We start from the raw sequence: 22,577 nt of genomic DNA, 5'->3' as shown, positions 1-22,577 counted from the left end.
GGTCATTTTGACAAAAAAATGAGTCTGTTTGATTTGAATAATTATTAAAAAAAATACGAGTTTTAAGACTATCAAGTTGTACAACTTGTGTTTTAAAAAAAAACTTTAAGATTAAAAAGATGTCACATATAATTAACCCACTTAGAAACAGTTTTATTATTTTGTTAATAAAATGAGCTTTTAAAATCCTCAAATTGTATAACTTGTGTCGTGAATGTTCAAAGATTAAAAAGATGTTATATCTAATTAACCACTTTAAAATAATTTTTTTTATATAATTATTAAAAAAAATGAATTTTAAAAATCCGTCAAGATATAACATAAATGGAGCAATATTTTATTTATTTATTTTGAAAAAAAAAATGAATAAACAAGATTCAATAAAATAAGAGTTTAACCATCATTTCAAAAACAACTCATGTTTCATAGCAATAAAGCAAGGCAATCAAAAGCACTATCAGACCATCACAGTAACCCAAGCTAATTAAATTCTTAAGGGTATCACGTTTTGCAGACTGCATCATCGGGAAATCATTTAAACACATAAGCCTTACTTCAAAACTCATAAGGCCGTTTTGCAGACCCACAAGGCCGATTTAAACTCATTTGTCAATAAAATCCTAAACCAAGGGCAAGGTTTCTTAAAGCAAAAGTTCAGTACATCTTAAAATAAATTTTCAAATACAAATCTCAAGTTTAAGAAAAATCTCATTTTTAATATAAGTTTGATACAGTGATGGCAGTAAAAAGATAGAGAGAGCAGAGCAACAAACATGAAAGTGATGCGTAGATTTGCAGTATGACGTGAAGGAGAAGACAACATTTGGTGTACAAAGGTGTTGGTGGTGGTTAGCGGCGGTTACTGGTGGAACTTGAAAACAGTAATAACCTCTGAATACATCTGTTTCTCGTTTTCTAAGAAATTTCTCTTTTCTTTCCTTCATGTTCTTTTTATACTTCCTTTCTTTCTTTGTTGATTGTTTCTTTTGAAAACAGAAATGTTATTTAAACATAACTTTAAACACAAATACAAACACATATACTATATACGTAAACATACTTAAAGCGTATACATATTTAAGGAATATTTTTAATATAAGTTTGATACATGGCAGTAAAAAGATAGAGAGAGCATATCAACAAATATGAAAGTGATGCGCAAATTTGCAGTATGACGCAAAGGAGAAGGCAACAATTGGTGTACGAAGGTGTTGGTGGTGGTTAGCGGCGGTTACCTGTGGAACTTGAAAATGGTAATGACCTCTGATTATCTCTGTTTCTCATTTTCTAAGAAATTTCTATTTTCTTTCCTTCTCTTTATGTTCTTTTTATACTTCATTTCCTTTCTTTGTTGATTGTTTCTTTTGAAAATAGAAATGTTATTTAAACACAACTTTAAACACATATATTATCTACGTAAACATACTTAAAGTCGTCTACATACTTAAGGAACATTTTTAATATAAGTTTGATACAGCGATGCGCGGATTTGCAGTATGACGCGAAGGAGAAGACAACAGTTGGTGTACGAAGGTGTTGGTGGTGGTTAGCGGCAGTTACCGGTGGAACTTGAAAACGGTAATGACCTCTGATTACCTCTGTTTCTCGTTTTCTAAGAAATTTCTCTTTTCTTTCGTTCTCTTTATATTATTTTTATACTTCATTTCCTTTCTTTGTTGATTGTTTCTTTCGAAAACAGAAATGTTATTTAAACACAACTTTAAACACAATTACAAACACATATACTATATACGTAAACATACTTAAAGGCGTATGCATACTTAAGGAACATTTTTAATATAAGTTTGATACAGTGATAGCAGTAAAAAGATAGAGAGAGAATAACAACAAATATGAAAGTGATGCGCAAATTTGTAGTATGACATGAAGGAGAAGGCAGCAATTGGTGTACGAAAGTGTTGGTGGTGGTTAGCGGCGGTTACCGGTGGAACTTGAAAACGGTAATGACCTCTGATTACCTCTGTTTCTCGTTTTCTAAGAAATTTCTCTTTTCTTTTCTTCTCTTTATGTTCTTTTTATACTTCATTTCCTTTCTTTGTTGATTGTTTCTTTTGAAAACAGAAATATTATTTAAACACAACTTTAAACACAAATACAAATACATATACTATATACGTAAACATACTTAAATGCATATACATACTTAAGGAATATTTTTAATATAAGTTTGATATAGTGATGTCAGTAAAAAGTTAGAGAGAGCAGAGCAACAAACATGAAAGTGATGCGCAGATTTCCAGTATGACGCGAAGGAGAAGACATCAGTTGGTGTTGGTGGTGGTTATCGGCGGTTACCGGTGGAACTTGAAAACGGTAATGACATCTGATTACCTCTGTTTCTCGTTTTCTAAGAAATTTATCTTTTCTTTCCTTCTCTTTATGTTCTTTTTATACTTCCTTTCCTTTGTTTGTTGATTATTTCTTTTGAAAACAGAAATGTTATTTAAATACAACTTTAAACACAAATACAAACACATATACTATATATGTAAACATACTTAAAGGCGTATACATACTTAAGGAACATTTATAATATAAGTTTGATACATCGATTGCAGTAAAAAGATAGAGATAGCAGAACAACAAACATGAAAGTGATGCGTAGATTTGCAGTATGACGCAAAGGAGAAGGCATCAGTTGGTGTACGAAGGTGTTGGTGGTGGTTAGCGGCGGTTACCGGTGGAACTTGAAAACGGTAATGACCTCTGATTACCTCTGTTTCTCGTTTTCTAAGAAATTTCTCTTTTCTTTCCTTCTCTTTATGTTCTTTTTATACTTCATTTCATTTCTTTGTTTATTGTTTCTTTTGAAAACAAAAATGTTATTTTAACACAACTTTAAACACATATACTATATACGTAAACATACTTAAAGGCCATACTTAAGGAACATTTTTAATATAAGTTTGATATAGTGATAGTAGTAGAAAGATAGAGAGAGCAGAGCAACAAACATGAAAGTGATGCGCAGATTTGCAGTATGACGCAAAGGAGAAGGCAACAGTTGGTGTACGAAGGTGTTGGTGGTGGTTAGCAGCGATTACCGGTGGAACTTGAAAACGGTAATGATCTCTGATCACCTCTGTTTCTCGTTTTCTAAGAAATTTCTCTTTTCTTTCCTTCTCTTTATGTTATTTTTATACTTCCTTTCCTTTCTTTGTTGATTATTTCTTTTGAAAACAAAAATGTTATTTAAACACAACTTTAAACATAAATACAAACACATATACTATATACGTAAACATACTTAAAGGCATATGCATACTTAAGGAACGTTTTAGTCATTTTGATAGTTCTCTTTCTATTTTTCAGAAACCCTTTCTCTCCTTCTTGAATCCTTCTCCATCTTCTTCTCTTCATTTCTCCATCTTCTTCTCCACCGAGAGCCTGCATGCTTCTTCATCTTCTTCTCTTCGTTTCTCCATTTTCCTCGTTGTCCCTCGCTCTCGTTGCATTCGATTTCTGTCGTTCGTTCGCTCGCTTGTTGCACCCGTTTGTTCGCTTGCTCTCGTTGCTCTTGTTGTCGCTTGTTGGGTATTTTTATTGTAAGTTTACTTCTCTTTATCATTGTTGTTGCTTCTTTGTATGATTGTTGTTTCCTTCAATTTAGGGTTTTTAGTTGTTGATTTAGGGTTTCTATTTTTGGCTTATTTGTTTCTATTTTTACATATTAGTGTATAGTTCTAAATTACAATTGCACTTTTAGCACGAACATGTTTCAAATATATTATTATTATTATTATACCTTCAAGGTAATTTGCTAGTTTTTCAATGTTGGAAGCAACCAAGTTATGAAGTTCTTGATCTGCCTATACAGGACAAACAAATATGGAAATGAGCATACAAGTTACTGCTTCTATTATAATTGTTGAAAGTATCTGATTTGCAAGGTCGAAAAATTCTTCCACTTTGTACCTCGATACAGTAACCAAACAGAATGTTAATATAAATATCACCACTCCATAGTCATATCTTGCCTTGATCTTTTGAAGAAATCTTATAAATGTTGACCCTGTAGCTGCAAACACACAACAACTTAATTAGACATAATGATTTTGCTCTATATGCTTAAATGATTTTGCTTTATATGCTTAAATGCTTGATATTCAAGTATATTTTTGTCTATTATTTCAATTTAGATAAATTTAGTATCATAAATGAGCTATTTTATTTAAATGTTAACATTTTGATATTTATTTTTCTACAGTTCTGATGCTTTAAGACATGACACCGACAAATGAAAAAAAATATAAGGAATTTATAAACTAGTTGTTTTTGCATTGTTGCAATTTATTTATCAATATTAACCGTATATTCATACTTTTCAGATACGTGTGAGACATATATGTTTACCAAATTTGTTGCATGAAATCAACCTTCATTTGACAAATGCAAATCAAACTCAAATTATGACAACTCCATTCAAATGAGTTTTAGATATGCCAAAAAAATTTACAAATTTCTAGTGCTCTATTGTCAGAGTTGGCTAGTAGGTGGGATGGACGTAGTGGGGGATTTAGGATTAGAGGTAGAATAGTTAATTTTACTCCAAGTGACGTATGTTTAGCTAAAGGACTACCAATAGTAGGTGAGCCTTTGAAAGAATATGAAAATGAGGAATGTGATACATTGTTGTTGTTTAGAGGAAAAACGTGATATGATTGGTGTATTGCTTCACATGTATCGTCAGAACATAGTCAATTTTTGTAGACTTTATATACTCCTCGCCAAAGGCGAGTTCTATTTTTCCCAATCAGGAAATCGAGTAAATACTCGTTATATTAAAATACATGATGATCTAGAGTCTCTGCATAGCTACAATTGGAGTGTAGCGGTGTATAATGTTTTAGTTGAAAGTTTAAGTATGATTAAAATTGTGTTGAAAGAGGGGAAGGTAAGATACTTGATGATCTAGAGTCTTTGCATAGCTACAACTGCAATTTTTCTCAATATTACTGTCTAAAAAAAACAACACATTCTTAAATGAAAGACAAAACTTGAAACTCAACATTGTGGGAAAGAAAGAAATGAGAAGTTACCTTGCAAGTGAGGAGATAAAGTTGCTCAAGTTACTTCATAAATTTTTTTGATTAAAATAAATAAATAAAAGGAAGAAGGATGAATTATGGAAGAAAGGGAAGATGAATGTATTTATTTTTGTAGAGGAAGACAAAAAAATGTGAAAAAAGAGAGACAAAAAAGGGGGAAAGTAAAAAAAAAAGGGAAATTAAATGGAGAGAGAGATTGTATGGGGGCCAAATATTTGTGTTTAAAATTGTGTTCAAATATCATTGCTCTTTGAAAAATAAAACTCTCCCTCCCTCCTATCAAAACTGAATTTTACTTTAATTTATAGACTAGAAGGTTGGATCTATGTGTCTACGAGATAAATTGACGTATGAATTTTATATTGTTTTGGAAGAAATATTGGAAGTGCAGAGATGAAAATGAAAAAAAGGTGGCTGACCTTTTTGATTGAGTGTACCACTAACAAAAATAATAACCTTAGTAAGCTTCAGTTGTGTGCATGAAGTATTTGAACTGGTTTGTTTGAAATATTTTAAGGTGTTTCAAAGCAGTAAGATGAAGAAAGTGTTTGGTGCTTTGCATTAGACAAATGAAATATTCTTGCATGTTAGAAACAGCAAACGTGTAAACAATCTTTTCTTTGTTTTATGTTGGTTTGTTTTTAATTTAATTTTTTTAAATGTAATGAAAATATTTATGTAAATATAAACTCCAAATAATGATTTTAGATTTTATAATAAAATATTTATTAAACGTATTATTACTTATTTTTTTGAATTACTTTTAATTAGTCGGACAAAATTGGGGTACTACAATACCTTAACTTCAACTTAGAATAAATTCTGAAAAAAATAATAATAATTCACTCGAGAGCACTCACACATGTCAAACTCAATTTTAGGGAATTAGAAATTATTTTGGAGAAAATATAGAAATATAAGGTTCAAGTTACACGAGTCCTAAAAATACAATTCATTAGATCTTTGGTTTCAGTTTATCTAATTCATATAACATAAATCATTTATCTATGAGAGGATCATCAATATCCAGATATGCTGATTCTCATAGCAATTTAGTGTTAGAGGGGAACAATGATAATCAAATTTATTCTAATTTGGAAGTCAACTCAAAGGCTATGGTGCAAAATATGACATACTAAATTGTTATTGCCTTGAATCGACATTTCAGTTCATAACTTAGAGATATTAAAAGATTTTTTATTTAAAAGTTAGAGATGCTAACGAAACAACTTGGAAGAATGACGAAAAGACTAGCATTATTAGTTTGCAGAATCATTTTAATGTCAGTGAATAGTCTTTTGCAGAGATAATTTTTAAAGCAAGGAAAAATAATATGCAGAAGAAAATTATATTATATTATTTCCGTCCAACGTTTGCATAAAATTATATTATATTATTTTCGTCCAACGTCAGAAAATTTGTATAATTTGAAAGAAAAAAAATTAACAGTTTTTTTTGTTAGATTTATAGTCCCAAATTTTGTTTTTTTTTTAAAATAAAATTTTAACTTAAAAAATTATTTTTAGGATTCAAAAGAGATATCTTCCCCCACTAAAAAAACAATTTTTTTCTTTCTTTTTTTTGGTAAAATTGCAAAGGTCGAAGAAAATTCGGTCTATGGAACTTACAAATAAAACCACTCACACAGCACACGTATATTAATTTAAGAGATAAATTAAAATTTTAGGTATCAACCGAGGAAATCAAATCACATTTTGAAACTTAATTTTTTTTACTAAATTTCGAACCTTAATTAGAAAAGTAAACTTTACAAATCCATTTAGAGATATTGCATATAATTTAAGGGGCAATTCTATGGGTTGAACACGTCCTTCCTATAAATATCATAAAAACCACTCAATTAAAATACCATATAATTAACCATTGAATCACAAAAATATCAAAGTTCAAGATCACAATAATTACAAACTAATTAAAACTTCAAGAAACTAGTCCAAACCTAGTCAAATAATACCAAAGCATGATTATGTCATACTCCCAAACTAAAACAACAAGTTTTCAACTCTATAATTAATACACTCTCCATACCTATTAATAAGACCCCTAGACACTTTTGTCCTATGTTAAGAAAAATTGAAACTGTGTATAATTTGTGTATGATTTTTTTTTATATAGAATTGTACGACTATTATTAAATTACTTTTTATGTGTAAATGTATTCAACTTTAACTTTTCATATTTTAAAATAATTCGATATTATTAATAAGAAATATATTTAACAAAAAAATAATAATAAATATATTTTGAAATTTGTAAAAAATCTTATATTTATGGACAAATAATTATGTCAAAGAAGTCTTATAATTAGGGACAAAGGATTACTAGCATGTATTTGTGCTTTAAACATAAAATTGCACATGAAGCCACATGGTTGAATCAATTGATTTCTCTTTTGTTTGATCTCCATTAGAGCTCCTTCATTTGCCAAATGGTTAAATTTAATTACACTTTTTTATTTTTCTATTTTATCACAATCACGACAATAATCTCCTATTTTAAAATCAAATATTTTAATTATTTAATTATCACATTTTTTAAAGTAAAAAATAACTATTAAAAATTGGTTATTTTTGCCTCTAAAAGCGGTACATTTTCGTCAAATTTAGGACAATTAATTCATTTTTTAGGTCAAGAATAACCATTTTAAAGTGAAAAATTTAAGTTGAAACCCAAACTATAACAAATATAATAATCGAGGGACTCAAAAGTTCAATTTTAAAATAAAAATAGACTATTTTGTGGATATGATAAAAAAGAGGACTAAAAAAAACAAAAAATTTACTTCATTTTCTAAAGTATTGTTTGGCCTAACTTGTATATGTCTTCTCTTCTTTTTCTAAGGAGAAGTTGGGCCAAACAGATTTTTAGATTTTTAAAGAAGCTATAATAATATAAACTAGCTTATTTTATATGAAGGAAAACACACAAAAAGTAGCTTTTTCAATACAAGCTAGCATTACAATTTAAGATGTTGAGTTATACTCAATCTCTCTATCTTACATACATCATATACAATTACTTCTAAATTACGCTTAAACTATCAGCATTAATTATAATCACCATCTTATTCTTTCCAATAATAATTAATTATTAATTATATTGGTTCCCATCATTCCTTCCATCTATTTCTTCAATCCTCAACAGAGAAAAGTGGAGTTAAGAATATTTTTGATAAAAAAATAAAATTATGCATGTAATTAATTTTAAACTGAGAGTTAATTAAAACATTGATTTTATCACTTTATTAGATAATTATAACCGTTTTAATAAACGATTGGAGATTGATTGAGTATAAAACTTTCTACACCATACATAAACATTAAATCCAAAAATAATTTACATTTAATTACATAATTAATTATTATTCTCATTAACTATATAAATTTTATGTACCACTAATATAATTGATTATTATTATCAATACAATTTTTATTTTATTTTTCTTGTCAATATGGTAATAATATTGCTAAAAATTTGAGGTTTTTAATAAATCATGAAAGAGAAAAGAATTTCACTTTATGGCAAATGTGGGAAGTCCTACATCAGAGTATATTGAAATAAAGGCATGCTTTTGGTACTGCCATGAAGAAAGATTCTTTAAGTTAATGGGCATTTCTTTAATGTGTTTGGAAAAATAGAGAAAATTATTTATACTCTTATCCTAATATTTTATATAAATTATTTATTTTATACTTTTTTATCTATTAAATTCAATTTAAGTTTTAAAAATTTTAAAACATAAATATATTCTAAAAAATTCAAATTATGTATAAAAACAAATGTTTTTCAAAATGTGTGTTCTGAATTTTTTTTTAAAATTTTTTTAAATCAAAATGTGTTTTAGAGAAATTGTAAAATATTTTTCACAACACAAATTTTTTTTAAGACTCAAACTCTGTGTTTCGCAATTCATTTAAATTTTTTTTTGAACATATTAGTGTTCTAAAAAAAATCAATTTTTATAAAATACAAATTTATACTGAAAATTATGAAATTTGAGTTTTATTTTTAATGAATAAATTAAATTAAATTTTTAATAAAATGTAGAGTGTAGCGTAGGAGTATAATTTAGTTGATATTGATTAAAATTTTCATTTTAAAGTTGTTCTTAAGGCAATTTTTCCCAAAACTCTTGTTGAAATAGTAATGAAGAATTCCTTAAAAATATTATTTTATATGAATATTTCGAGATTTTATATTTGTTCAGCCTATGTATATCTTTTAGCTGACTCTTTACTACATTTCATATTTTCAGCCAATTTATTTCTAGAATTTTATATTTTTTCCACAGATGTATTTATGTAATTCTAGTATTTGGTTTCGAACTTTTCAAACAGAAAATATAGTAAACACATTTTAGCTCAGATGGTATTAGTTGTAAAAGTTAGTTAAATTAATAAACTGTTTTTCTCATTATTTATATAAATGTTACATATCTCTTGATATAATTGATTCCCAATTAGAAAAAACAATAATAATTGTTTCTCATTATTGTTATAATTTTTATTATATTTTCTCTAATGATTTCTATTTATTATAGTAACAATACAAGAAAAAATTTAGAAAGCTCTCTAAACAAATTTATCCAATGATTCTCATATAAAGGAATAGAGGTAGTAAAATTAAAACGAAAAACGATATATTAGTCTAAATTTATATCAATTAAATAATAGTTTAAATAATGTTACTGACACTACAAAAAAATTATATAGACATCTAATCTTATTTTGTTATAGTTTTATGCTATATTGTAATATTATTTTGCAATGTACTTTTAAAAATATCTATATGATAAAATGTAACGTCTGTATAATTTTATTCATTGAGCCAGGGGATCTAATAAGATATTTGTGTAAATGTTTAAAAAAATAATTTATGGGAAAAGTTATTAGACAAACTAATATCATAGTAATATGTAACTAACTAACTAATATAACTAAGAAATGGACATGGCAATATCCTTACCTTTTTTAATGGTTACTTTGTCTCTACATTAAAATGAAATATTACCAGATCGAGCCCCACCAACATGGAGAATCATGAACCATTATTCCATTAAATTATTTTTAACACACAAAAAGCTAACCAAGTGATTTAAAAAAAAAAAAACTCAATTGATCAACGAACTTTAGTAAAAAGCAAATTATTCAAAATAATTTAAATTTGAATTTTAACAAAAAATAATATTTAATTCGACTTTATTTATCTCTCGGTTGAACTCATAATTACTAAGACTCATTCTTTTACAAGCTAGAAGAACGAGACAAAACAAAAAAACACAAAAAAAAACCTAATATGTCTTACAAAAGTGTTTCATATATTGTCACACACGCATATAATGGTCCCTTAGCTTTGAAGCCAAGAAGAATTCAATGATTACGTGCCTCACATGCAAAGTTTTACATTTTCTTTGTATAGCTCATATTTCTCATATCTTGGCTTTTAATTTTATCATCAAATTTTTTGCTCAATTTCAAGAGATGGGTAATGTCATGATCATGCAACATGTCTATACTCTTAGTTCTTCTTTATAGGTATGTTACAATACTAACTCAATTTTGTTTGTTACTTTTAATTATGTTCTTAATTTCTCAAGTTTATGTTTCACTTGATATTCATTTCTTATTCCATTCTTTGAAGAAATGTATGACATGAAATTGGTTTTGTACAAGAGAGAACCATAGATTTTGTGTTTATAAGGTGTACTAGGGTGAGATCTTAATCCTTTTGGCTATAATGTATTCAGATTTTTTTAAAGAATTTTGGTGTTTAGTTGCAAAAGTGTTGAAATAACAAAGTTAAATCCTGTGTAGTTAGAATTATGAAATAATGTTTTGAAACAATACAACTGACAGAAGAAAAATAATGTCTAATTAATATTACATATTAGAATTTCTAATGATAAAAACTGTTCACATTTTTTGTATTTGCACATCCCATTAATAGGAAATTCAAATATAAAATGAAAATAAATAAATAAACTTTACAATGTTGCAATTCTTCATAATTTCAAACTAAGATATACTTGTATGAAAGAAAATGTATCATTCAGATTTATTACAGATACTAATACATATAATGGACACGACACTAACACGACGATACTTTGAGAAAACGTATTAATTGAATGTAATCAAGATGTTGATTTTGTGTCGGTATCCGATACCGACACGTATTATATCCTGGAACATGTCTTCAATCAGAAGTGTTAGTGCTACATAGATAATCATTACCTTTTTAGTTGAATTACAATTTTCAGCACCTGAAACCAATTGGATTATTAATTATTATTATTATTTGAGGAGGAAACAGATTTGGATTATGAAACACCCTTTTCTGATTTATTTAGCCAATAATAAATTGTTTTCCAAAAGAAATTGAATGTTTTGCCTTTTGAACTATCAAAGCTTAAACTAGAACAAAGTAAAAAAAAAAGAACACACATGAACCACCCAAATCAAGTACATAAAACTAAAAAAATAGTAGAGATAAAGCTGACGTTTTATGCCTTTGAATAATATTTCATATTTTTCAAGAAGCTTTGCATGGATTGTGTTCAATCAAAAAGCCTTTATATTTTTTCCCCTTTGTATGACACCAAACTTAACCTGTAATCATTCAAAAATATATTTACATACTATTGCATAAATAAACATGTCTATTTTGCTCTAATCCAAAAATTCATGATATTCTTTATATCTAAGTCTTTCTTTATAGATCTTCCTCGGCCTGAGGCAATTTGACTACCCTTTATCTGATCTATTTCCTTGCTACAGAATCTACAATTTCCTCTCCAGACATCCAAACCACTTAAGCCGGGTTTCCACCACCTTTTCTACGATAGGTGCTCTCCCAACTCTCTCAAATGTTGTCATTCCTAATCCTATGTCTTCTAGTCTTTCAACACATCCAACACAACATTCTTAATATCCCAGATATGTTTTTTTTTCTCTTTTTACTAACTCTTTGAGTTATGATACATCAAACAGAGTTTAAATATAATTGGACAAAAGGGAATAAAAATGGCATCTCTCATACCTGGAGTTCTATTGAAGCTTCTCCAAACTATGGACTCTAATGTGAAAGTTCGCGGCGAATACCGCTCAGTCCTTCTGCAAGTGATCAGCATTGTGCCTGCATTATCTGGTTCTGAATTATGGCCTAACCAAGGTTTCTTCATAAAAGTCTCAGATTCATCTCATTCAACCTATGTCTCACTCTCCAAGGAAGACAATGAGCTTATTCTGAACAATAAGTTGCAGCTAGGGCAATTCTTTTATGTTGATAAGATCGAGCCCGGTACACCAGTCCCAGTTCTAGTCGGGATTAGACCAGTTCCTGGAAGACACCCTTTTGAAGGTAATCCAAAGGATTTAATGCAGATGTTGGAGTCATCAGAGGGTCGAACGCATCCTGAAAATGGAGTTAATGGTTCGAAATCAACGGATATAATAATAGAAGCGAAAGAAAACACAAGTTCAAGGCAGAAGATTGTTATTAAAGAAGAAAAGGTTGGTGTTTCATCCAGGTACATGCAAGGTGTTGTAAATCCAAACTTAAAAGTGAATTTTCCGGATACAAATGTAGGAAGCAAAGTTAATGATTCAGAGAATGGTGTAGATGGTAAGAAGGTGGGATCTACAAAAGGAAAGCAGCAAGAGATTAAAGGTCAGGTATGATTCTTGATCTGGAATTTCAATTTCTGAAGGCTCATGAATTTGTTTAGTTGAAGAACTAAACCTCTCTCTGATGTGACTATGGAATAGTTGGAAAATGAAAAGCATTTTTGGAACAACTATGACTAGTCCCTTAAAATGAAAATTGTAAAGAATTTCAATGAATGTAGAAAGTATTTTGGATACATCCAGTGTGAGTCTTTTTATTTACTTTTATTTAATCAATGAACAATAGAATGTAATGCTGCATGTTCCCACAAAGAGTGTTCATTAGAAGAAATTAATGTAGTGTCACCATCTCTATAGCACTGAAGGTGTGTCCCAGTATCTGACACCGACACCTTGATTACATTCAATTAATTCATTTTCTCAAATTATTACCGATCTCGATATGTCAGTATCGTGTCCGTGTCAATATCCATGCTTCATAGGTCACTATATATGTATAGCAACCATGAAGATCGCGACAGAAAGGGTAAGGGCATATTATTTTTCTGCACACCAGCTGAAAATGATTTAATTTCATTTCAAGAATATAGCAAAAACAAAATATATTATAATTGAATAAAGTAAACTTAAAATTAAAAGAAAGACCGCGTTTAGTGTTGATAGTGATTGATTTTAGCATCACAGGTACTCCAAACAACCTCAACTCGTACTCGACTTGAAGCATTTTCAACGAAGCAAGACGTTGCTCAATCAAACATCCAAGAGACAGCCATGCTACCTTCTAAAAGCACTTCTATCAAGCGCAGTTCCACAAAACATGAAAATTCGAACTTGAATTTTTTGTCGAATAATCAAGATAAAAGAATCTGTAACGAGACAATTTCATGGTCCAATTTGCCAGCCAAACTTTTAAGGCCTGGAAAGGTGTACTAAATTTTACTGTCCCTCTTATTCAATGACTTCCTTTCTTATAATTTAGTCACTTAGTTAACTCAAAGAAGTAAAGTAGATTCTCGTTCCCAGTTGACCGCCTTATTTTCATTTTATAAGGGAATTCTTAGAAGGAAACAACTAGCTTCACAAGTTGTAGTAGAAGCTCAAAAAGAAGCATCTGAAGCAGCTAAGATAGTTAAGTGCTTAAGGTATGTAAAATCTTAATCTAAATTACGACACTCAACTAATTTATCGTTACAGGAATAAATGACACAAGTTAATTAGAGACTGAGATGAGTGAATCCTTACTTCTTGTGCTTTTCTTCCCCTCAGTTATTGCCTCTGTGTTTGCTTTTTTTCAGTATGTTTGCAAATATCTGCTCTTCTGCAGCATCAGAGAACCCACATGTCACACTAGAAAAGTTTTTTGCACTCCAACAGTTCATGGAGCAGCCAAATGGTACAACTCAATCGAAATCGAAATCCATTCAATTACATAAAATTCAATCTCCTGCAGAAAAACATAAAAATGGCAAAACAGCAGGTCTAGTTCATGCTAAAAGCACATCAAAGTCTCCAAAACCATTAACAGAATTATCAATCACTGAAAAACAAGAATGGGCCAAAGAGAACGGTATAAAACAGATCAACGAGCTAAAAGAAGTCTTATTGAACGAAACAAGATCATGGTTCATTAGGTACTTAGAAAATACATTGGATGTTGGATTTCCTAGGGCCTTCCAAGAGAAGGGCAAGGAAAGTAAGGATGTTGCAGGAAGACAAATGGCACAAGCCAACCACATAGCGTTGACATTGTCCCACCTTAAGCATGCAAATGAGTGGCTAGAGAAACTGAGAAGCAGTTTAAACTCAGAAAATGAAGGGCTGGTGGAGACTATTGACAGATTGAAGCAAAAAATTTATTCTTCCTTGCTTTTGCATGTTGATTCTGCTGCATTTGCTTTGGAAAACCGAGCTTGATTCTTGGACAAGAAACTGTTTCAGAAGAATATACTGTAATGTTATTTTATAGGTTAAATTATACGTGGTTGAGCCAAGCATTGCTAACGAAAGCTCGGCTTACTCTATTTATAAGTGCAAAATGATCTGTGTGTGATGCTATTTATACCTAACAATAAAAAAGGGAAGGGTGGGTTTGAAGTAAAATTATATTTCCCCTTAAAAATCAAAACAATGAATAGCTTTTTTTTCACTTTGTTAATTCTGATTGACAACTGTTTTACTAAAATACTAAATTGAAGTAGTGTGTTTGTTTCCGCATCCAAAATCAACTTAACGCACAGAAACAATTGGTAGCTTCATTCCTACCGCACCATTAGAGGATCCTGGCGTGGTTCCAAACACTTAGGTAGCTGAGAATATCAAAAACTTGAAGTTCAAGTTATGACAATACATAACCAAATGTGATAATCATGAATAATACTTGGATCTATGGTTATCCTTAAAATACAATTCACGCATAGAGACTGGAAAGAACTTACATTATATCTAATGGGAATCCTTAACAGTCAATTTATTAGAAATTCGTCCAAAAGAACTTACATTAGATCACCAACTGATATATCAAATCAAATCATCATAATGCCAGTAATAAGGGAGAGAAACCGTGATAAAGCAAAATTCATTCATAATAATTAGATTGTCGCTGTCACTGAAGACTACAAGATTTTTGAAAATGTGAGAAACTATACCGACAAAGAGCCAAATATGGATACAAAATTAGCATAGCATAGCATTACAAGCACTGCCCAATTAAACTATCGAAATCGGTTTCAAAATAATCTACAATAGTCAAAATGAAGAGGCCATTTAATTTAACTTAATACTGTCTGAAAGTAAGATTCAATCGGCCAGGACGACGGAGATCTGTTTCTTCGACCAAGAGGCTAGGGGCGCTGTTTGGATCAATAGAAGCAACGCCATGAAAAACCTTTCTTGACTTGCCACCAAAGATCAAAACATCCCCAGACTCAAGAACAACTTTCTTTGCCTTAGCAACATTACTTTCATCACCATACAAAAACTCTGCAGAGTCTCCAATAGAGAATGACACAACTGGCAAACCCTTGCGAATACTCTCTTCACTTTCATCCTTGTCCTGCAAGCAAGAAAACTCAATCAATTATTACAGATTCAAAATGTTAAACATGAATATGTAAAGAGTGTAAAGCTAGTGCACTAAGTCAATGACAGTGTAAAACAACTTTCCACTGTCATCTAATCATAACCATTTAATCTGTCATATCATATTGTACTGTTTTCAAAACAAATGAATTTATCAAACTATTTGTTGTCGTGGCAAATTATGATTAGATGACAACTTTAAACTGTTAGTGTACTACCCTTATTCTCATATAACAATATACATGCCTGATGAAGACCAAGTTTGCCATTTTTTGCATAAAAATTGACAATACAAATGTCAGGAGATATCGACGGAATTGGTTTCGAGTTTGAGGGTTTAGTGATGGAATTTGATTCATGGACTGCAGAGTTAACCAAGTCAACGAATTCACTCGGAATTTCGGGCGGAGAGGAGCCATCGCACGGTCGTTGGTCTAGATATCGACTTGTTTGAGGATCCCAATTTTTACCAAGACACATCATTTTCAATTGAAGTTCAGCCCCCTCATCATAACTAGGTTGGTAAAATCCTCCATCACCTAACCCTAATTCCCTAATTACTTTCACTATCTTAATTTGATCTCTTATCGAAATGTAACCCTTCAAAAGAACCATTCCAGGTCTTAATACAGTTCTTTCCTTGGTTTGTGTCATTTCCTTTCTTTTTTCTCTGTTTTTTACAAATAAAGATGCTTTCAAAACAACACATCTGTTTAGTTTGGGGGTGCAAATATCAAATGGCTTTGATCCCTTATCATTTGATTGTTTGTCTTCATCAACAACAACCTAAACACAACAAAAGTTAACTAATTAATCAATGCATGAATGAATAGATCATCATATTGCAAATACAAGGACATTTTGTTACACATTTAAAAAAATAAAAAAATAAAAAAGTGATTTTAATACTCAATAATTTAGAAATTATTAGAGAAAATTTAAAGAAAAGTAAAAGTTGTTGTGTTTGTCTGATGGAATGAAATTTATGAAAAATGATTTTTTTTAGAAGCTACTATAAGTCCGTTTGTTACAACCTTTGTTTCTAAAAGAATCACTTTTTTAAACAAAATAATTTTTAAAAAATCTAAACAAATACCATTCAAATAATAAAAAATAATTTTTGATTTGAAAAAATATTTTTTTTTTCATAAAAAAATCTGAAACAAATACACTCAAACTGTAACAAACATGCTTATGGTAATCACAGTAATGAGAAAATAAAAAACCCTTAATTTGAATTTTATTAAGATATGATAAAATTGAATATTACCGGCGGTGAGATTTGTAGATGTGACGGAGCGAGAGGACGGTGGTTGAACGGAGAAGCGTGATCGTTCATAGTTATAAAAAAGCAATTTTTTCAAACTGCTTTTGGGTTTAGTACCTTTCTTCTATTTTATTCAATTCATAGAAATTAATGTCTTCTGTTCTTGAATGGTGTGCAATTAAAACACTAACATTGGTTTATTAAATAGAATAAAGTAGAATAAATTTGGAAAAAAAATCATATCGAATTGAATATAGTTTATTAAAATAAAAAATGAAGCAAAAAAATCATAACAAAACGAATTTAGTTTGCAAAATTAAAAACTACGCCGTTTCCGGGGATCGAACCCGGGTCACCCGCGTGACAGGCGGAAATACTTACCACTATACTACAACGACTTATTGATATTAATTATTTCTAATCGAAATCTTTATTAATTTATTAAATGTTTGATGAAATACAACTATACAAGGGATGGATGAAAATTTGTATTTTAATAAGATAGAAACTACTTTTAAATCTAATCATTTTAAAAGATAAAAAGATTTCTAAAAGTCTGCAAGGCAAAATTATAGTGGAAGTTTGATTAAAAAAGTACAAGATTTTGTTTAAGATTTGAGATTAGGATTTCGGTTTTACCATGGCACTCATGTTTAGAGCTAAGCATGAAACCTTGAAGAAAACAAAGTAATTTAAAGCAAACTATAGTATTTTTTTAAACACAACTTTATATTGAAAATAAATTAATTAAAGAGATCTCTTGTCTCAAAGTCTAGTATATACAATTTAATTGTTTGCCATTTGATGTGGGTTTCCATTTGATATAGTCTTTTTACTCTAGATTTAGTGCTTGTGAATTTGAATCTAATATATTATTATTTCTCTTTATTTAGTGTGTATGAGTTTTGTGGTTAATTTTTTAAAAAATAATATAAAATAATTCAAAAATTAAATATCTCTTATTTTTATTAAAAATAAATGTTATTTAAATGTTAAAATTTAGAATAGTATAATCAAATTGATCATGATTTGAGACATTGTCCATTCATATATTGAGATAAAAAAGAAAGCAAAAAATATGTTAACACTTAATAGCGTTTCAGCAAGTGTACTGAATCGTTGCAAGTAATAATAAAACGGTAGTACCGAATGTCGAACTTAAACATTGTGTTTTACTATTGAATTGTATTTAATTACTCAAATTGAACAAAATGTTTTCGAATTGATTGAAATAATATTTGAAATTGACAAGAGTAATAGAACTGAAATTTTATAATAAGAAAAATGTCACGAATGAGTTTCACGTCGAATTCAACCTTGATTTCTAATTTGATCCTAGTTACTAAATTTCTTTATTGAACTATTACCGATTTCTATTTATTATTTTTGCCCTAATATCTTAGTGACAGAACCTTTAATTCTAAAGTAACCCCTAATTCCTTAGTAGATTTAATATTATAATAAAGCTTCACAATATAAGAATTCTCTTATTAAACTACTTCATCTGCAAATAATTCAATTGATTTCATGACCTTCATCTATCCTTAGACTACAATATCAGGCATTTTTCATCTCAAACATCCGTAAAGTTCACTTCCGTTTCAAAATATGTATCGTAAAACATTTTAAAGTTGATAAAGAAATAAAAATCGTTAAGCACAAAGATGAGAAAAATAATTCAATCAACTTATTCATATAAATATAAATCAAATTAGACAAATAAGAGTTTCATTTTGTCTCACGCATCCCTAACAAATAGGATTCAGTTACTAATGACATAAATACAAAATATGGAGATTAAAGAAGAATTACAAGAATGATTCTTGATAAAACTCCTCCAATGGTGTTAGAAACAGTAGTATCTGAGTTTCTCTGCTAGAGCACAAGTCTCCAAATTTCTCAATAGCCAAAACGATTCCTAGAAAGTGAGAAAACGTGTTTTATACATTCTGCAGCGCGCCACGTGCCCCACGCGCGGGATTTGCGCTTCAGGTGCATTTGGACATACTCAGTAAGGCAGAAATGCGCCCCAGGTGCAAGTTTTGTGCTTCAAGCGTACAACATATGATGTCTTACATTTACTGTATTTTCCTCCTATTTTGAGACCAAATTTGGTTCCAGTGTCTTTATGAAAGTTGTAGTTATAGATCTTAGCTTTCATTTGCACTTGGTTTGACTTCAATTGTACATCTACAACTCCAAATATGGTTGAAATTCGCCACATAGGTCATGTTGATTTCTCACCAAAATTTAGAATTGCACTAAAACAATAAAACAATGGAAAACTACAAAAGATCTCTACTTAATCAAGGAAATAATAACATAAATATTTTATTAAATCCAAGAACTATAATAAAAAAAAATATATCAAATAACTCTTTAAATTAACTAATGATTAAAGATAAATAAGACTAAAAATAATGAAAAATATGAATATGATGAAGAGTCATCAACGCTACACATAAACATTTAAAATTATCAAACCAAAACATTAATCCTGACACTCTAACTAATTTCTTCCACATATGACCAATGATCAAGAACAATGCAAGCTTCACACTGTCTTTAAACTTATTCATCTAAAGAAAAAGAATTGTTGGTATTAGTTCATATTGACTATATGTGATCTCTCACATGACCAATTCAACCACATGTTGACAATTCATATATAAGACTAAGAGAGTGTTGAATTTAGTGACAACCCTCATAAGTGTTTTACTCAGCATAAGATACCGACTAAACTAGTTGTTCTCAAACATTTCAACAAATACATAAACTATAAACTTGAAACAAATTAACATAGCGCAATGATACGTTAATCACTTCTCTCCAATAGAAGAAAGGGAGTGGTAGTGCAATGATACGTCAATCACTTCTCTCCAATTGAAGAAAGGAAATGGCAGTACTACTACTAGGTGTGTTCCTAAAAAAAAATAAACATCTTAAAAAGTAAAAAAAATTAAAATCTTTATACATCTTTATATGTAAAAGTTTTTGAGTTTGTACATAAAACTTTTCACTCCTAAATTGATGGCAATTTTATAATTTTTATACTTTTATCATTTTAATTAAGTATTTATATTAATTTCTACTTTTACTTACGTTATATATACCTATATACCAAGACGGCTTTTCTTTCTATTTTTAAACATATTTAAACCTTAAAATAAAAATAAAAATTAGATATAACAAATATAAGATATTACAAGTATAAAAAGATACATCAGTTGACATAATTAAAAAAATTAAACATCTAAAAAAGAAAAGAAAAAAGAATTAAATAAAATTATCATAAAATATTATTATTAGTATTGCATTGTCTCAATTGCTTTTATTTTCCAAAAAAAGATTGTCTCTATTTCTTTTATCAAAGTTTTGTTTTAGAGTTTAATTTAACTTTAATAAGTGTTTGACTTAATTGCAGTTTTGGTCCCCTATTTTAGCTGAATAACAAAAGTAGTCTCCTCATTTTATTTCTCCCTAATTTTGGTCCACAAACATGATTTTGGTCCAAAACTTGATAAAGTGACATTTTTTAAAGTCACACTACACCATTTATGATCATATATTTTCAGGTACAATTATTGCACAACGAGATCTTAAGACATGATATGACTTAAGTAAATGCAAAACAATGAAATTTCATCAAGTTTTAGACTAAAATTCTGATTTGGAGACAAAAACTGAGAAGAAATAAAATGGGAGACTACTTTCACGATTCATCTAAAATAGGAGACCAAAACTGCAATTAAACTTAAGTGTTTTATATTATTGTGCAAAGTAATAAAATATCAAATTTACATTGATAAGTTTTTATTTTTTTAATTATAAAATTTTATAAAGTTATAAATATTATTTTATTCAAAAATTTTAATCATTACTAACCGAATGATTAAAATACTCAAGCAAAGGGGTTCTTGCATCTACAATTTTTTTTAATAATAATTATTTTTATTTCAAGTCCTGGTATACCAGATGAATGGTTGAATGATTTATTAATTAAATATATAAAAAATGATTGATATATTTAATAGGGTTGATAATGAAAAAAATCAAAACTAACGGTTAGCTGCATCCATGATTTATCACACGCCTCACAAATGAAAGGGACTCTAATTTTTTTTTATAATATAATAGAGTGAGAAATATTTCTTTTTATTAAATATGTTTTTATTTCTTAATAAAAGTACGACGTTTCAAGTGTAGTTCCACAACAATTTTTTTCACATTTAGTCCCCATTTAACTTTTGTAGAGATTTTCCTAAGAACTAAAAGAATCAATTTTTTATAAAAAAAATTTATAATAGAGTCTAAAAGTGAATAAAAATATTTAGAGACTAAAAAGTTGATAAATTTTTTATAGGAATTAAAAATTTATTTTATCTGTTTTTGTGCACTTTTGTTTTGATAGGAGTCCAATTATTAAGATTAGAATATAGCCTCTAAACATTTAAGACGACTTGAAAAAAACTATTGAACATTTTTCTGAATATGCAATCTCGTAGTAGACATTATAAATTATAGAAACACTTATGTATTTTGAGTTTGTTTCACCATGTTGGGTGGGTTCACACTCCAAGTGGAACCCATTAGTTTTATTAGTATTAGTATTAGTATTAGTATTATTATTATTGAAATAAAAGAAGGGGAAAAAAGGGTATTATTGGCATAAGCCCACGTGAAGGAAATAAAAGCGATTTAGAAATCCTAAGAATTACAAGAATGAAAGAGAACGGCTGTCAGAGAAGAAAAACAAGGGTTTGGTTCCGGTGGTGGTAACAGGTGTGTAGCAAACTTGCTCCGTTTGATCTACAAATTTAGTATGTTATTTCTACCACTGAGTTTGTTATTTTAATATACAGTTTGAGTAGTTTTATTTTCTCTGAGAGTAACTTTGACATACCCACTTTAGTGGAAGGTTGTTATAAGGTTGTTATTATTGATTGATGTTCCCTATTGTTATTAGGAAGACTCTGGTGTACCCATTAATTATTATAGTGGAAGTTTTACTGGACTAGGTCCCGTGGTTTTTATTCTCTCAATTTGAGGGAAGTTTTCCACGTTAAAAATTGTGTTTGTCTCATATTTAATTTTCTGCCAATTATTTTTGCTCTGTGGAATTGTATTTTCTGTTTGGCCATTTATCTACACAGGTGGGGGAAAAAATATTCCGCACTATTGAGATAGTTATCGCTAATTATCTCTAATTTTTTCCCAACAAAGTGGTATCTAGAGCTCGGTTATTTGATTTGTGCATTTAAATGGAGGAGGAAAATAAAGGTCCCAATATGATTAAACTCAACTCTTCTAATTATACACTTTGGAAGACTCTCATGGAAGACATGTTATACAGTAAAGATTTGTATGATCCTATTGAGGGTGACACTGCTAAACCCATAGATAAATCTGACGCTGACTGGAAGAAGATGAATAGAAAGGCAGTGGCGTTGATCAAGCAGTTGTTGGATCTTAGTGTGTATCCACATGTTGAAACTGAAATAAATGCTAACAAGATGT

General features: G+C 29.2%; 2 protein-coding genes and 1 non-coding gene across 6 annotated transcripts; 1 reads left to right on the top strand and 2 right to left on the bottom strand.

Annotated features, from left to right (window-relative positions):
- Positions 1-10,447: 10,447 nt before the first annotated feature.
- LOC101502265 (uncharacterized) lies at positions 10,448-14,861 on the top strand. 4 transcript variants are annotated; one of them, XM_004506228.4, is made up of 6 exons: positions 10,448-10,624; positions 11,867-11,934; positions 12,080-12,763; positions 13,400-13,639; positions 13,766-13,857; positions 14,011-14,861. In XM_004506228.4, the coding sequence occupies exons 3-6, from the start codon at positions 12,113-12,115 to the stop codon at positions 14,627-14,629; spliced, it is 1,602 nt and encodes a 533-aa protein (XP_004506285.1). In that variant the 5' UTR covers positions 10,448-10,624; positions 11,867-11,934; positions 12,080-12,112; the 3' UTR covers positions 14,630-14,861. The 4 variants fall into 4 exon arrangements, with proteins under 4 accessions (XP_004506285.1, XP_004506286.1, XP_073220634.1 ...); XM_004506229.4 differs by lacking the exon at positions 11,867-11,934; XM_073364533.1 differs by having other exon boundaries at positions 11,867-12,763.
- A 415-nt stretch (positions 14,862-15,276) lies between these two features.
- On the bottom strand, positions 15,277-17,285 carry LOC101502779 (DNA N(6)-methyladenine demethylase ALKBH1D). The gene is made up of 3 exons (XM_004506230.4): positions 17,064-17,285; positions 16,040-16,579; positions 15,277-15,767 (listed from the first exon to the last, which is right to left on the bottom strand). Exons 1-3 carry the CDS (start codon positions 17,130-17,132, stop codon positions 15,489-15,491), a joined length of 888 nt encoding a protein of 295 aa, XP_004506287.1. The 5' UTR covers positions 17,133-17,285; the 3' UTR covers positions 15,277-15,488.
- Positions 17,286-17,386: 101 nt separating this feature from the next.
- On the bottom strand, positions 17,387-17,458 carry TRNAD-GUC (transfer RNA aspartic acid (anticodon GUC)). The gene has a single exon. It is a non-coding gene; the product is annotated as a tRNA-Asp (tRNA).
- Positions 17,459-22,577: the final 5,119 nt, after the last annotated feature.

This window comes from Cicer arietinum, chromosome 8 (assembly GCF_000331145.2).
Source record: "Cicer arietinum cultivar CDC Frontier isolate Library 1 chromosome 8, Cicar.CDCFrontier_v2.0, whole genome shotgun sequence".
NCBI lineage: Eukaryota > Viridiplantae > Streptophyta > Magnoliopsida > Fabales > Fabaceae > Cicer > Cicer arietinum.
Note: the sequence above shows the minus strand (reverse complement) of the source record. Positions and strands in the feature narration are given on the sequence as shown.

Bases quoted from the DNA above. Each gene is read 5' to 3' on its own strand.
- LOC101502265 (XM_004506229.4), top strand. From the start codon at position 12,113: ATGGCATCTCTCATACCTGGAGTTCTATTGAAGCTTCTCCAAACTATG. The intron at 13,640-13,765 runs GTGTACTAAATT...TCATTTTATAAG, and splicing joins AACTTTTAAGGCCTGGAAAG to GGAATTCTTAGAAGGAAACA. The intron at 13,858-14,010 runs GTATGTAAAATC...GCTTTTTTTCAG, and splicing joins AAGATAGTTAAGTGCTTAAG to TATGTTTGCAAATATCTGCT.
- LOC101502779 (XM_004506230.4), bottom strand. From the start codon at position 17,132: ATGAACGATCACGCTTCTCCGTTCAACCACCGTCCTCTCGCTCCGTCA. The intron at 16,580-17,063 runs GTAATATTCAAT...TGTTGTGTTTAG, and splicing joins ATCTACAAATCTCACCGCCG to GTTGTTGTTGATGAAGACAA. The intron at 15,768-16,039 runs GCATGTATATTG...TCTTGCTTGCAG, and splicing joins GCAAACTTGGTCTTCATCAG to GACAAGGATGAAAGTGAAGA.